The sequence below is a fragment of the Pisolithus orientalis genome (assembly GCF_024613125.1).
Source record: "Pisolithus orientalis strain OTSU chromosome Unknown F5J12scaffold_15, whole genome shotgun sequence".
Taxonomy (NCBI): Eukaryota; Fungi; Basidiomycota; class Agaricomycetes; order Boletales; family Pisolithaceae; genus Pisolithus; species Pisolithus orientalis.
In genome coordinates, this window is record NW_026260796.1 from 452525 (window position 1) to 468295 (window position 15771).

Consider the following 15771-nt stretch of genomic DNA (forward strand, 5'->3'; position numbering starts at 1 on the left):
GCTCAATGAGTGTGTACCACCAGAACACTAAGAAGAAAGGAATATACTAAGTAGCATTAGTATTATAGTCCTTGGCATAATAAACAAATGACCTCACCTCAGTCTCAAATTGGTTGAAGACTGAGGTGCAAAGAGGAAAAAATGTTCTGCCTAACAGAGGGATATTACATAATCAAAAATGTGCCTGCTGTAAATTCTCATTCTTCAACATGGAAGACCATGTTCCACACTAGATGTGGGTCCTTTGAATGGCTTGTCATGCCCTTCAGTCTTCCAACCAGCAGTGTTCCAGCTGTTCATCAATACTATCTTCACAGACCTGCTTGATGTATGCATAGTGGTCTACTTAGATGACATACTGATTTATGTACTCAAATGACCAAGAACTGGCAGCACATAAAGGAAGTGTTATGCCAACTTTGGCAGCATGGCCTCTATGCTAAACTGGAGAAATGTGAATTTCACTCTGACTTGGTAGAATACACATACAACCATCTGATAGACCAATCTAGTATTACATCCTCTCTAACAGTCTGGCACCTGACAAGTACTGATCACACTGTATCCTGCATGCAGAGTTCCAGCCATAGCCCGCCCTCGCAATACCCAGGCCCTTAGTCACAAGGGTCTCTCATGCAGCAATAATGGTGTGGGACAAGCAGAAGGCAAAATGTCACTACTCCACAGCGTCTTCAGAGCTGTATCGGTAATATCAGGGTAGGACCCGAGTAGGACCGCGATATCACAGGCATGCGATGCGTCGATCTAGGATGGAGGTGGCAAGGGCAAAAGTTGTGAGCGTGCTGCAAGTAGGGATCTGGTGTCGCCTTGACAGGATAACTTCCTGTGCTAATTGAAAGTGTAACTGTTTATTCCGCCAGCATGTCAATGGATGATCAGTAATTGGTGGATCACGTACCACTTGTCTTGGATCTTAATGCCTGCGACAGCCACTTCATGGCTGGCCATCTCAGGATCCTCAATGGCGTTTTTCTTTTCTTTGTTTCCGCCTCATTTTCTCGCACACGACAGATGACGCCTCTTTGATGATCTGATCGAGAAAGACAGGGGTACCCTTCCTTGTACTCACACCCGATGCCAATGTGTAATTGAGGTGCATGAGTCGATTGACCTATGGGAAACCCATCAGATCTAAGATTTTGAAGAATTGGGCAAGATGAAGATCCTGCCGCGAAGCGACAGCACGCATCATCTCGTCGAAATGGCATTGTTCGTACGTTGGATCAGTGACACCCAGAGATGTACCATCTTCGATCATATGGTGAATTAATGTAATCTGATATAGGAAATACATTACCTGCTTCGCGGAGGATCAATTTCCCCATTTTCCATCTTTCCCAGGTGGACAAACCTGACGCCATTCGCGTCAGTGATTAATCCCAGCTGGTCAAGTTGTGCTACTTGTCTCGTCATTCCCTGCCGACCGCTTTCCCCCGTGTAGCGACCAAAGCAGAGGCTTAATCGCTCGTATTCATCAGCGTACTCCTTGACGATGAAATTAAGCGGCTTCAACTTTAACGTTAAGATCGCATTCTGCCTCTCGGGATACCTTAATGTATACGCCGTAGAGATGCCTAATACCATCCTTTTTAAGCTCTTCCAGAGAGCCTTGTTCCTGGAAACCGACTGCGATCGTGCCGAACTGAATGGCGGCAAGGAGTGTTATGGGTCAGCCGTGCTCCTCGAGCGTCAAGATATTTAGTGAGGTAACATCCCAACTGCGACAGGAATGGGCTGATTGTGGTATTTCGGAGGTGTCCGACACGAAATGGTTTTGCACTTGGACATCAGGCGATGAGAATTCAATAACGGCTTCTTTCCTGCTCCTGAGTACCCATCGGTGGCCTTGTAGTTGGGCTTTAGTCTGTAAGGGAATTAATTTGATCGAGGACCTCATGAATGAGGCTGACATTGTTAAGCTGGAGTCCATCGTAGGTGGTGGACACGACGAAACTGTCAGGTCGGAACTATATGCGGAACGATTACAATTCTTGAGAGACCATAGAATCCACGGGGCATGGACGGCACGCTCATCCACATATCATGACACAAGGCATGCTTACATTGGACACCACCTTTGCAGCCAGCTCATCAGGCCTTCTAGGAAGCCTGAATCAAAATAGTGAGGCAGGAATGTCGACACCTTTCTTTTCGTAGTTGGCGCCGGTGTAGACCTGCTCGAAAGCTAGCGGCGACAGTGGACAGGAGAACGACTCGTGGTGCGATAGCCATAAATTACTCGAGGACACGGGGTAAAGACGAGAGGACCGGCTCAGACATATCTTGTAACTGTCACCAGAAAGTTTTGTTCACACACCCACAGCATCGGAGTTTCACTTCGGAGACAAAAATCGTGTAAGGTTTAGTTGCGCATTCCATGTCCATTTTTAGGAGGTTTGGCGGCCCAAGTTGGCCCTTTGAACCCTACCTTGCTGTGACCAGTAGGCCCAGGCCAACTTTGTGATTCCGGACTGTATTGTTACACCCCAAGGTCACTCCTTCGTTGTTGAGCTGAATTCATTAGTGATGATTCTCCTGCTCGCTGTGAATAGACGATGTGTACTGAAGATATCATGCGACTATGTATCCAAATTCCAGGAAATATGTCGAAACTTCGAGAGAGCAAGTGTTTTATTGTAATATACATATTTCTGAACTGAGGTTGAATGTACAGAAAACATACAACAAACATCATATACAGCTCAGCAGCCGGGATAGCGACAGCGTTAGTTTTACGCTCGTCCTCCAAGGTGTTACTAACACCAGCAATACAATCATCAAAGCCTAGCGACAGAGCTTTTGCGCAGGTGCAACAGCACTAGATAAGTAACTTACGGTATGGCGTATCACACAGCACTACCAAGTGTGTATGAACGCCTGTGTCGCTGCATGAGGTGTATGCCGAATGAAGGAGACAGCGGTGACTTACGTATTGACGCCCTGAAAGTGAACCGGGACCTCGTCGCCGTGCTGGCATTGTGAACCAACATTGTAAAATACCTGGCCTTGGGAATACAGGTAAGCAGACTTGCAATTTGGGCAAACTATTTGAACAGGAAAATGGGAGAGATCAAGTGTGGAATTTTCTGATGCCATCCCCTCCCCCTCTGGGATAGCAGGGAAGCGCTCTGGGTATGTTCTGTTGGACATTGTCGATGGGCTATGGTTCTAGTGACAACACATCTTCTTTTATACTCCCAGGGCGTGTGCGTGCAATGGAATCTTTACGCAAGAAACGCAGGCCAAGCCTGTTGGATCTGCTGTGAACGGCCAACGGCGTCGTGGCCCTGTAAATCATGCAATGAGATCGAGTGGCAAACAATATCTTTTCAAAGGAGCACAGACGTGCGTATTATCAAATTATCAACGTAACGTCTACATTCTGACGCGCATGCATCGGATCTGTGAAGCACAAACGACGAAACCTCACGGAAAACGACACCCAGAAGTGGTATGTGAAAGTGAATCGGTGTGCGCAGACAACAAAGGAGCAGAAGCTTCCATTTTACTGGTGTGTATATGAACCATGCACTATCCACACTTTCGTGAGAAGCTCTATTTCCGTCAGGGGCTTTTGTCGTTCAGTCATCGGCCTGAGCAATGAATGCAGGCTTAGTCGTGATGCTCCGCAGGCGCTGATGTAGGTCCATGACCCACCTATCAACTACTATGCCATTTACTAGAAACCTTCCTGACCTCAAAACAGGGAAATTGTCTTCAGCTGGAGCATCCGTTTCCTTTGTGAACCAAACATTTGTAATGCCAGAATCAGCCACCGCAATAAGCTGATAACATAGCGTAACTAGGAACGAAGTTAGAAACCAAGACCACGAGAAGTTCTCAACAACTTTGTTAACAAGGGAACCGCCGTACAGAACGAATGCAAACAGTTTGCGGTCAGCGTGAGCCCTGGGAAGAAGATTGCCTCCAGATATCCACTATCCACACGGTAAAGCCGCACTGCGAAATCAATCTGATCACACTTACGGCAGGAATCAAGTCGTTCGCATTGCGAATAGCTAGGCACCTGTATTACCGAACCGCAAGCCAACCCGGCAATCACCGATATTGAGCTGGAGGAACTTAAATCGAGGCGTCTAAAAGTACGAAGAAAATAATCATTACCGTGCGCGCAATACATATCCCGAGATCAAACTTAACTCTAAACAAGTTCAAGGGACACGGCACAGAAGTAAGTAGACGGAATAGGAACCGGCGCACCGGACACGAGCGGTGATGAAACGTATGCCCGCAGATAGAAGGTGCGACTCGCACCATAGCAAATTGCTGTGGGTGGCATCGGAGTCCTGTCGTGAGCTGTGCAGGACACACTCCTACATATTTCAACATGTCAAACCATGTCCCGTGGAGGGTGGAGGGGGGCACCGCCGCGGGAGCAAGTGGAATGCGTCAACGGGATCGGATGCGATAAAGTGAGGGTCAAAGGATGACAACCCTAAAAAGACGAGTACGTTTTATCAACCAGATACTACCTGATTTCTTGGCAGCCACTGCTTCTCAGATCGAACCTGATCTCTCAGAACGCAAAGCTGGTCATTGTTTTGTTCAATCAGCAGGAAATAAGGGTACAAATGTATATAGGTTGCGGGGGTTTTCCGTGTCTACTCCAAAGCGGGCTGGCCATCCGAATCGTGCACAGCACGTATCTGGGCCGTTCATGTGTCTCATCTGCAAACAAAGCAACTAGGGAGGGAATGAGGACGGGGAAACAGAAGTATGCGGACAACGTTACCTTGCATAAGCCTGCTTAACCTCATCTGCACATCTCCGGTAATCCTCTCAAAGGTCTCCTTCCACTAACCACACCCAATTCTGCGAAAAGCAGCAAAAAAAAAGAGAAAAACAGCCTTCCTTAAGGGACACGCAGACATTACAGATGAATACTGATGGCCTGATCGAGTGTGCACAGATCGTTCATATAACGGGTGCGCAGCCTCATCCATATAATTACTCCCATGACGATATTGTTGTCTCCCACTCTCCTGCCAAAGAATTACAAGGTAGGCCTGTTCGCTGAGCCCTTATCAATTTTCCAGTAGTCCACCTCACCGACCTACAGCGGATGACACATCCATCGGCATATGGCCTTCCACAATCCCATTCTCTGTCTCATTCATGTGCGATCGATGCGGGGGTGAATCATGACGGCGATAGGATGGCGAGTCTCGCCTTCCCATCATGTGATCATCAGCACCAACGAGGTGAGGGAGAACGACGAGGGAAAGATGGTAGACACAAGTCTTCACGGCATCGGACTCGCTCGTAGCTGCAATCACGTTCCTGTGTATAGTGCCTGTTATGTAGCTGCGCAAGACAGGCCCTGACTATAGCCCTTGCTGTAGGCCCTCTATGAACTAGGTGAGTGCCAGGCACACCATCAGAAATCCAAAGATGAGTCGGTAAAATAAGACAATTTCCCCAAGTCTGAACCCGAATCAAAGTCATCCAACGAACCAGAATCTGAAGACAAGGGCACTTGCTCCAGTAAAGCCAATGCATAGTACTGTTCCATATTGAGACGTGGGGAACTCTGGGAAGAGGAAACCGAGATAGACGTCGTACTTACAGCAATAGACAATAATTCTGAGTCGTGACAACCTGTGGGCGTACTTGTGCGGAGGATGCAGACCCACGTTTAGCGTGAACTGAGACGAGCACTGGTAGACTTTTCAGGAGTCTCGTCACGACCTGACAAAGCTTGTTGCTCGTGACTGCGGGTGCGCGCATCGCCAGCGCCATTTCCAACAACCATTGGAGCAAAACTACCATGCTCCTTTCTCTCTTTTCCTTTGTGTTTCCCGCGCAACCGATTTTCCCTCCATACAACGCTTCCACGGGTGTTAGGGGGCTCATGCGATTGAGGCTGCCGATACTTGCCCGGACACAGACCGTCTTTATGGACAGACCCTCCATACTTCGTGAAAATTCAGCATGAGTGTCTCTGTCCACTCTTGATGAACCCTCCTGTGTTCTGCAGAGGAGAAAACGAGCAACGCTCGACGAGAGATATGGACTTGATTGGTGGACAAGATTCCTATTCTAGTTATGGATGGATCATTGGAGTCGTGGTGGTGAGGGCACCGTCAGCGAGCTTCAGACGCTAATGCGTAGATGTGGTCGATGAGGAGGGAGGGGAGGGAGGAGCATGCACGTGGTTAAAGCGTGATGCAGGCACTGAGTCAGGACCGCACGAGAATTTGTCGTCTTTGGTATTCCGTTGTCGAGGGCTGAGTCAAAGACCCAAACTGATCTATCTCAAACTTGACATGTTGCTGAAGCAAGAGATGAGCGGCAAGACGTGGCGACATGGGAAACCCGCTTTACCTCATCCTTGCTCGGACTCGCCATGACTGCCCCGATTGTCCAAGGGCTGCCAGAAGCGTCGTTCTTGGCGATGGTGACTACTGTGGCTGTGGTAGAGTCCCCTTCCTCGAGAAGACAATCACTGCCCTGCAATTGGTTGGATTATCCCGATTGATGCCGTTCTTGTTCCAGCGCGGTATCCTTAATGCGGTTACGCCAACGAGTGGTCCGAGAGCACCAAAGCAATACGGATGGAGCAACGAGGTGGTCGAGGAGCAGTCTACATCCGATGGTAACACTCGATTAAGATTACAGTTAAAAACATATTCTGTTGTAGCCCATGGCTCAAAGGTGGCAAGGACTGGAAAAATAAACCAGATCGTAATCAAATGACTGAGTATTACAAACATCAAACCATTATATACCAGCGAGGGATATAATGAGCAGAGAGAAATGATTAGCAGGTAACTTTAAATCACGTCACCCCCGCAGTTGCTTCTCAATCGTTACCTAAGTTCGCCAATACTGGTGGCAACAACTGACACGGATAACGCGAGCTCATTTGGGGGCTCATCCATGCGACGACTGTCTCCACAGGGGCTCCCGCAGCGATGGTACAGGTTGCGCCTGCAAGTAGGTCGGGTCCCAGAGCGCCCGCATTATTGCTTGAGCTAACGACAAGTAGGATAAAGAAGAGTGACCAGTGACACCAATGTAATGCACCGGCGTCTCCGGGCCATGAGGGCAATAGATGATATATGCTCTTTTTGCACCTCCAGTGGAATAAGTGCTTCGCTTTTAAAGGGGAAGCCACGAATTCCAGGCATTCCACAAGGTCCATTGGAGGCATTGTTCGAGGAGCAGCAAGGTTCCGCCAATTTAAGCCATCGAGCGTGTTTCTTCCCTGAGGCAAACAGCTTATAGATCGGCATCCTGGACCAAAACACAATGCTAGCCATCTAACGCACATAGGGTAAGAGTTTAACAGCATTGTTGAAACGTACGGAGGAATAGCTGTATGATGTCACCTGCTACCAGACTACTACCAGGCTGGCGCGGTGCTTCTCCACTCTTGACCATCGGTTTCGTTTTGATTTTCCCATGAAACATTAATCTTAAACTGGTGCCACATATGGACGGTGAGTCGAGCTGTGTACTACCTTTCGTGCCTTGAAAACTTCAGGACTGGCGGTGTAGATCGTGAGTGGTCCCCCTGCACATATGGCACAAGCCCGTATTTATTGGTTTATTATGTTTCCACTTGGCTTGGACCTTGACCAGAAATCTGCATCGTGGGACAATGAATCTGACTGACGACTTTCCATTTTCCAGATACTCGCAGGGTTCACTGAAGAGAGCACAGGCGCTTCGCGAAATCCCATCTCTGGTCTTGGCCCCAGTTGAACACTCTCGTTTATTGTCTCTGCCACCTTGGAGTTTAAAAACTCGCTGGAATTCTCCGCCTGCGTGAATCAGGCCTGCACACAATATGCGATAACGACTGTGAGCAGTGTACTGACCAGAGTAAAGGCCTGGTGTACGGGACACTCCACGAGTCAGAAGGGTGGAGAGAGACAAAGGGTAAACCTGTACTCCACCGAGCTGCATTGCGATAGAGTTCAAGTCGCACCGTCGACGCGTACCGAAATTAGGCATCAATTCTCGCTTAGACTTGACTTTCATTCACTTGGCACTGCCAACGGAAGCAGAACAGATGGTCCCTTTATAGATGAGTGCGAGCTCCAGGATATGTGAAAAAAGATTTCCTTCAACCGGGACGAAAACTCACCCAAGCTAAGATTGTGCTTACATATATTCTCCCACGTGTTCGATCTGACGACGGTACAATACTGACAGAGGAATCGGCGAGACCATGTCCGCTGCCTGAAAGACCATTTATCACAGTGGAGCGCCAACTGCTGAACCCCCTGTACCGTCGACTCGGAAGCAGCTTTTCAATCGGGTTAACCACACTTCCAGTGGCATATAACTACCAACTTCGAATATGCAGACTGTGCGATGAAAACAAGAACACTGAACGAACCGGCTATCGGGGAATCGTGCGGTGCTCTGTCGAGCACCTGGTGATGGCTTGTCAACTGAAGAAAAGCAGAGGAATGACTTGGAAGTGAGATGGTTCCCTTCCTGCTATCTGTCGTTGATGCAGGTAGCTCAGGGGAACGTGAAGGTTGGCAGCAAGTCCAGCGTTACTGGCAATTCCCCTTGATCTGATTGAGGCCCCGCTGCATAAGGATCACGATCACATACGCAAACCAGGACCGTTTTATTGGGACGTTTAAACTTCGACGCCTCATGATTGTGCCTACCTACACATGTTCTTCGGGAAGTACAGAGAACAGCAAGCAGACGCTGTTCACTACCCGTCATGTGGGTCGTTCGACGTTCGCTGCACTGGAGACCCACAATTAATCCGGGACACACTCGTCGCCAGCTGAGTCTGGCAGTACCTTGACAAAGAAGGGAATAAATCACAAACTGACTATCATCCCTGGCGGAGAACTCGAATGCTTCACCACTTTGCAGTGCATTCTGGAGTACTTCCACCGAGAAATACCTATTTCAAATGAATGATACTCAGACATCCATCTGATGAAACGGCGAGAAACGAGTACTGTGTGAGGATAAGTATCACATAATGCGCTCCAGCTCCCGGAAGCAGTTCGGTTTTCAACAGACGGTCAGAAAACAATTTTTCCCTCCTTTGTGGCGCGATAGCGACACAAGTAACTACCATGAGTACACCATGAGATGAACGTTTGTTATACTTCTTTCATGTCCTACTAACCCCATGCAGTATGCCCTTGAGGACACCGCGCTGTGCCCACATATGCATTGGCCGCCGTTGACTGTCCGGAATTGGCGGGTCCTTGTAAATACAGCACGTCTACCACCAGCTTCTGAACATGAGTACTATTTTCACGTTCATCCGCTGGCTTCTGATAAATCATATGAGTCGAATCTCTTCTCCTCTGGCCACCGTCAAGAGAGGATGTCAAGAGTCACATCAAAACAAATGAACAGCAGATAAGTAGACTTGCGGCAACCAGTGGTTCGGTGAAAGTGGACCGAGATGCATAGAAGTCGATATTCACAAAGACCTAGATGAGTCTGATATCACAAAATCTATAGCGAGCTCTAGTATCAGTTGATTGGATTATAAGCAAAGTAATTCCGTAAAGAGAAGCGCTCCCCACGGATTTTCTGGGTTCCACTAGTTTGCATCACCCGAACCAGGCTTGATAGTGAAGTGAAGCTTGACATGGGCTGGAAGCACAATACTACGCCATTATCACGTTGTGGGTGACGCACGGACCACTGTGCTGCATTAGTGCTCATTGCCACTTTGTTTCTGCTGCTGTCCATCCTTTTTGTCTGCACTCATCGCTCCCAACAACCCATTCCCATCCGACAGATGTCCTGGCTTCTAAAGTGTCCAGTCCGCGGTCCTGCACAGCCTCTAAACACCATCGCTACGTTCATACGACTGGCTGGCAAGCGAAGTTAGAAGGGATGGTCGGTCAGCAAGGCTCAAAAGTCAAATCGCGCCACCATGCTACGGCAGTAGACGTAATATGGGCACAAGGAGAGTAGCTGTGCGAGCACTATATCTTGAATGGATGGTTCTGAACGTCATTGCGTTGCAGCATGAAATAATCGACCCTAACCGACCCTTTTTGATGGCATCGAGTTCGCGGGAGGTGGTGATGCTGTCCGTGGGCCTTCCGACCGTGACAACATTCTTACACGTGCGCAAGTAATTTAGAGGAAACCTGGTGGGCAGAGATTAGGCAGAGAGAACAAATACAAGGAGTCCGTGTCAGAGCATGGTATGGGTTTTCAGGAACATCAAACTAGCCTTGCTGGCCCAGTGTGCAATTCAAGCACTACGGGTTGGTCTGGGGCGACACCTAGGGAAGTAGACACGAGGTTCAGACAATGCAGAATTTGAATCGGAGACAGGATTTGGCAACCATTTCGGCAGTGAGCCTGGCATAATACACCCAGCTGCAGGTTGATCTTTTTCAGGTATACGGATTTGCTGGACTTGAAAATCGGGAGAGGTTCGGCGACCACACCTCGAAGCACGCGGTTATTACCGCAGGCGGCACCACTACTTCATCTCAACTGAAACACGCAAGATCATACGCCATACCTGAATTATGTGAGTGCGCATTTGTTCACAAGATGTTCTGAAACATTCGTGGGGCAAGTTGTACGAAGAAAGGACACATGTGATTGCGTTCTTACTCGTGGTTTACAGTAAGACATGTTGCACAAGCAATTAGAGCAGACAAAGGTGGTCGATGTCGCAGGAGTTTTGGTCTGCTCGCCTCCTATGGATAGTCTCCACTAAGGAAGTCGAGAATTCGATGGAAAGCCATTATTCCTTCTCAGCTGTTCTCCGCAATCACCAATAATACTGGTGTCAGGAACCTCATACGTGCGTCGACCGCTCTCGACGCAAGCTTTCGCAATGTTGGCAGGGATTGCGCCCGCAGGCGGGTTGGGCCAGAGCACCCACAAGTGGGTATGATCGCCTGCATCGTTGCATGAGCTAGCACCTAGGATGAAGAAGGGTGAGTGGTGACCCACAGGTTGACACCATTGTGATGAATTTGGGCGTCCGTGTTATGAGGGTAAGAATGCAGATTGTGATGGCAGAATATCGTAAATGAATGGTATACTCGTTTCTGTGACGCTTTGCACTTCCTGTGAATTGAGTGCTTCGTTTTTAAAGGGGAAGCCATGGTGTACCCTCCCACCACCTCCTTATTGTCCATTGGATTGGCAGGGGAGAAGCCGATTCCGCCACTCCAAATCATTGAGCGGGTCTTTTCGGTGAGACAAACAACTTATAGATCCGCATCTTGGACCACAACACTGTGCTTGCCTTCTGGCACACATATGTTCCGAGTTTAACAACATCACTGAAACTCATGTAGGAGCAGATGTAGAGACACGTTACCCTGGTGTGGTGTTTTGGAATAATGAATGGCCAAAGCCACTCCTGATCATCGATCTCATTGTGACTCGTGACATATAGAATGTGGACTGGCACAGTGGGTGTTTGGTGAGTCGAGCTATGTATCCACCCCGGGCATAGTTCAGTAGCAGGTTGATCTGATTCCCACCCATCACGCATACTAAGTTTATAATTTCATGAGTGTGTCATGTAGTGTTGTGAATCTACTGAAATCCAAGGTGTCCATGATGTACAAGCTCGACTGTTATTAGAAATCTAGTATACATCACTGATAATCCATGTCCCAACTAGAATCTTAAATTCCGTGCATGTATAAACACACATGTATGGCGCTGCATCTGTAACATTAAACAAACAAAAATAAAACAGCTAGTTGTGTGACTTTTGCAGTAATGCACAGAAAATTTGCAGGTGGCTGTGCCCACAGCTACTGACTAAGCAGGGCACATGCACGGGGGAGCAAGTGAGTCAGGGCTACATGCACTCCTTGCCCATTCCTTGGGACTCATTTCAATGCTACTGTACATAACCCATGTAATAATGGGTATTTTGCCAAGAAATGGGCCCAAATTCACTAGGCCAGTGATGACTTGTGGTGTGGAGTGTGGTCACATGAATTTGCAGGTGGCAATGCTGTGGGAATTTCCTGAAGGAGCAATCCTGCCACCAGGTGGGAGGGGCAGGGGAGGGGGTCGAGCATTTGAGCAGGCCCTGTGGGGTATCATGGCCTCATGGATTGGGTGGTGTCACACACCAAAGGTGTTTGGTGAGGTGGACATGGATGTAGCTGATGAGTGGAGGTGAAGACCATAGCCCTCATGCGAAGAAGGACAGCCAGCAATGTCGGCAGTCATCCCTTGCACAAGAACAGGTTGTCAATGCCAAAGAAAAAGGAGGAGGCAAGTTAAGTGCTGGTAAAATTCTTAAGTGCCTGTGTACGGCATTCCGGTTTTCGACATATCTCCACCAGTTCTGCAGACACCGAAACCATTCCCACACTCGCTTGTAGTGCTCAGCCACGCAATCCTACCTTCCAGGATTGGAAAGGATTTGCGCACTCCACACATTTCTACAGCACTCCCTCCAAAAGACACTCATTTTGCTAATTCTTCTGATATGGCTGCCTCCACACCAGTCATTTTGCTTGTCCCCTTTGCTAGGGACCATGGCTACATATATCTACCAGGAGTTCCTACCAGCTTCCATCCTGAAGCATCCTAGTACATCCCACTCTCATCTGCCCCCTCTCAGCCCATCCAGTTTGGACAGCATGTTCTTTTTGTCAGTATGACCTCCAGGAGGACGTTCTTTGGTCGCCTCAGGTCTGTCATTCGCTTGGAAAGGTCTTATGTGGTCGTTTCAGTCTCTCCAGTCCAAGAAGCATATGGATCCTTCCTCCCTGCCCCCTGCAACGTCTTCATACCAGTCTTGTCTGTCATTCTTCCAAAATTGCAACAGCTACAGTATAATCTACTGTTCTCCACTCTCCCTGATTGCATCCATGATGAGTATGATGCACATCTTGCCTCCTTGTTGCAAGATACAGCAGAAGACACTCCCCCTTCATCCTCTCTTCCAACAGAGCCTCATTCATGAAGTTTTTATTTGCTTCACTGAGAGGATGGTTTGGGGGGGAAAGTTGTGATCCCCTATGCTCCTGTCACCCCACAGACCCCCAAAGCTTGACCCCTGTTGACATCTGACTCACCCTGTCCACTTTTGGATGTACTATATCACCATCAGATCAGTGCTGCCTCTCTGTCATCCCACTTTGGCCTAGATGTGATCTCTTCAAGATGTGACATGCACAGCCTCCCCCTAATGTGATTCCAGTGCACTTTCCCAGTTCCTGACATTGCTTGACTCATACTGTGACATACTGTCTTTGACTCACCTATTGCCAATACTTACCAATCTTTTGACTTTGCTTACTGATTCTTTGCTTTTTGGCTTGCTAATCCTTACCAATGCTTACCAATGCTTTCCAAGATGATTACCCATCGCTTACATTCCTTACTCATCAGTTACAAATTACTTACCAAGTGTTTGCACCTTGTTTTCCGTAGGCAACGCCCCTGTATTGTATATAAGTCACTGTACTTAGGTAGCAAAAAAAGAAGACATCAGAGAGCCCCTCTTGCTCGCAATTTATCATCTCTCAGTAAATCATTCATCAGCTTCAATAGTTGAGACTTTATTAAGGGTCTAGCTATCATCTACTTCGCTTATCATCATCTATCATCCATATACTTCACTCCAAGCCCTCCCTGAGCTCAGTACAGCTTAGGACATTGAATTAAGTCACCATCCATCCTTCTGTAGGCTGACAGCAGTCTACCCTATCACTTTCTATCACATTCTTGCTCCCTCTTCATCAGGAGCACCCCCAACCCTCAGCACTCATCTTTGAGTGTTGTAGCTTGCAAAAACCCTCCCAAAGAACAGGTTCTACCATCTAGGTACTGCATAGGCACACCACCACTCACTTTCATTGTCTTTTGTGTTGGTTTTGGCTGGTTTTCACCACTGAACCTCACTTTGACTCACAGCGGGATGACTGGGGAGGGTGCCAATGAACTGTGTTCACATCCTGCCTACATTTATCTATTTTATCTGCCCTCCTAGCTAGTGCAAAGTGGTACAAGGTGGCTGTGTTAAAAATTATGCAGGGGTAGTATAAAAAGTTGTGCAGGAGCAGTGCTGCAAAAGTTGTGCAATCAGCTGTTTTATTTTTGTTTGTTTAATGTTACAGATGCAGTGCCATAGAGCTGCTACACTGACAGAAATTTCAATATCAGTCAAGGAGTAAACATGTCATGACTTAGGGTGTCATGAAGGTCACAGTCTCAGGTGGCAGTTGATCCTTTGTTTTGGATGTTGGCTGCATGTTGATGAGCACCTGATATTTTGTGTTTCAGTCGCGAGCCAGCACAGCTCCCAGCCTTAATGAAACTTAAAATATCAGTATAGTGTTGGGTGCAGCGTTGACATGTGCTGGCTGCTGGAACTGGAGCTGGCCCACTGCACTGCACTGTATGGTGTTACTGGAGGTACAGAAGTGCTGGAGTGCTGGAGCACTGGCAATTCATCACTGTGGCTCACAAACATTTTATAATATATTATACGATATCGATTCACGATTCACCTGTAATTCGATGCTTCCCTGCCAGTAGTAATCATGTCAGGCTGTCTGTGCATGTTCACAAGATGGTCGCCATACACTGTTATGAATCGCATACACACTGACATTCCCAAGCTCATCGAGGTAGGTAAACTGGGAACCTGGACACAGCTATGCTAAATGTCCTGTGTTGCCCACTACGAATGCGTTTGTTCTGGATGGATGCCAGGATTGGGGGCAGGGGATCGTGTCTGGGAAAGTTTTGTTGGGGGATTTCGCATAGAATGACCTGGTGGTAGACTGTAAGGTTTGGACCGACGCTGTCAGCCACACGTCACTTGTTCAATATTCTTCTGACATTTCTTCTACATATCTCATTTGTGATTGATCTAGTTCTTACCCACCCATTCTTACTGATATTGTGTACCTGTTCTCTCTACTATAAAAAGGGCCATGTATCTTAATGTATGGGGACGATTTTCCTACCTACCTGAAATACAGACCTTGGTGTCTTGGAACTTCGAGGTAACCACAGGAAAGCTCCTCATGTAAGTGTCGTTGCAAGTGCCTCACTTTGCTGTCACCACTACATATTTTTTCCTTACTGCACCTCAGCTTCAACCAACTTGAAGTCTGAGTATATTCCTCTCCACAGACTTGACAATCCTGCAGCTCATCATCCTCCAAAAGGTTATGAGCCCCACTTGCAAGTTCTAATCCTAGGAAAGTTGAACATGTCAAGTCTGGTACAAAGTGTCTACTATGTCTGGTCCATCAGCATCCACTTCTGGTCCCTCAAAGGTCCCAGTCTCTGCCTCAACAGTAACCTCTACTACACCTTCAGGCAAAGCTACTCAAGCCTCCAGTCAACTCTATGACATACCATCCCTCAAAGACAATGGTTTGAACTTCCAGACATGGAAGTACCAAATTATGATGATCCTAGATGTCTGTGGACTTTGGGAGCTTGTAGAAGGAAAGTTGAAGGCACCTGATGCAGCAGCTGATCCAGTTGCATGTGCAGACTGGCACTACAAGGATAAAGAAGCAAGGGTTCAAATCACGCTTACTCTAAAGGATGACCCACTTAGTGGTGTTCTGCATGCCACGACAGCAGCAGAAGTCTGGAAAAAGCTATGCAAGCGCTATGAAGGCAAAGGGAAACAAACAATAGCCTACCTTATTGGCAAACTATTTCATGGTACCCTAGCAGATGACATCTCAATGGAGACACAGCTTAATGCCATGTGGCAGAAGGCATCAATCCTAAAGTCTCTTGGACAGCCCCTTGAAGACTCTC

At 47.8% G+C, this 15771-nt stretch overlaps 3 protein-coding genes across 3 annotated transcripts; all 3 read right to left on the reverse strand.

Annotated features, from left to right (window-relative positions):
* Positions 1–1132: 1132 nt before the first annotated feature.
* Positions 1133–3171, reverse strand: F5J12DRAFT_783025 (uncharacterized protein; the record flags this gene model as incomplete). Its single annotated transcript, XM_051742805.1, is given in 9 exon segments — positions 1133–1269; positions 1319–1353; positions 1373–1636; positions 1733–1885; positions 2085–2130; positions 2165–2310; positions 2450–2532; positions 2705–2777; positions 2951–3171. 9 exon segments carry the CDS (start codon positions 3169–3171, stop codon positions 1133–1135), a joined length of 1158 nt encoding a protein of 385 aa, XP_051599731.1.
* A 1840-nt stretch (positions 3172–5011) lies between these two features.
* F5J12DRAFT_113074 (uncharacterized protein) lies at positions 5012–6131 on the reverse strand. The gene is made up of 2 exons (XM_051737995.1): positions 5609–6131; positions 5012–5545 (listed from the first exon to the last, which is right to left on the reverse strand). Exons 1-2 carry the CDS (start codon positions 5953–5955, stop codon positions 5230–5232), a joined length of 663 nt encoding a protein of 220 aa, XP_051599732.1. The 5' UTR covers positions 5956–6131; the 3' UTR covers positions 5012–5229.
* A 567-nt stretch (positions 6132–6698) lies between these two features.
* Positions 6699–7590, reverse strand: F5J12DRAFT_833301 (uncharacterized protein). Its single transcript, XM_051745804.1, has one exon. The coding sequence runs from the start codon at positions 7334–7336 to the stop codon at positions 6845–6847; it is 492 nt and encodes a 163-aa protein (XP_051599733.1). The 5' UTR covers positions 7337–7590; the 3' UTR covers positions 6699–6844.
* Between the last annotated feature and the right edge of the window lie 8181 nt (positions 7591–15771).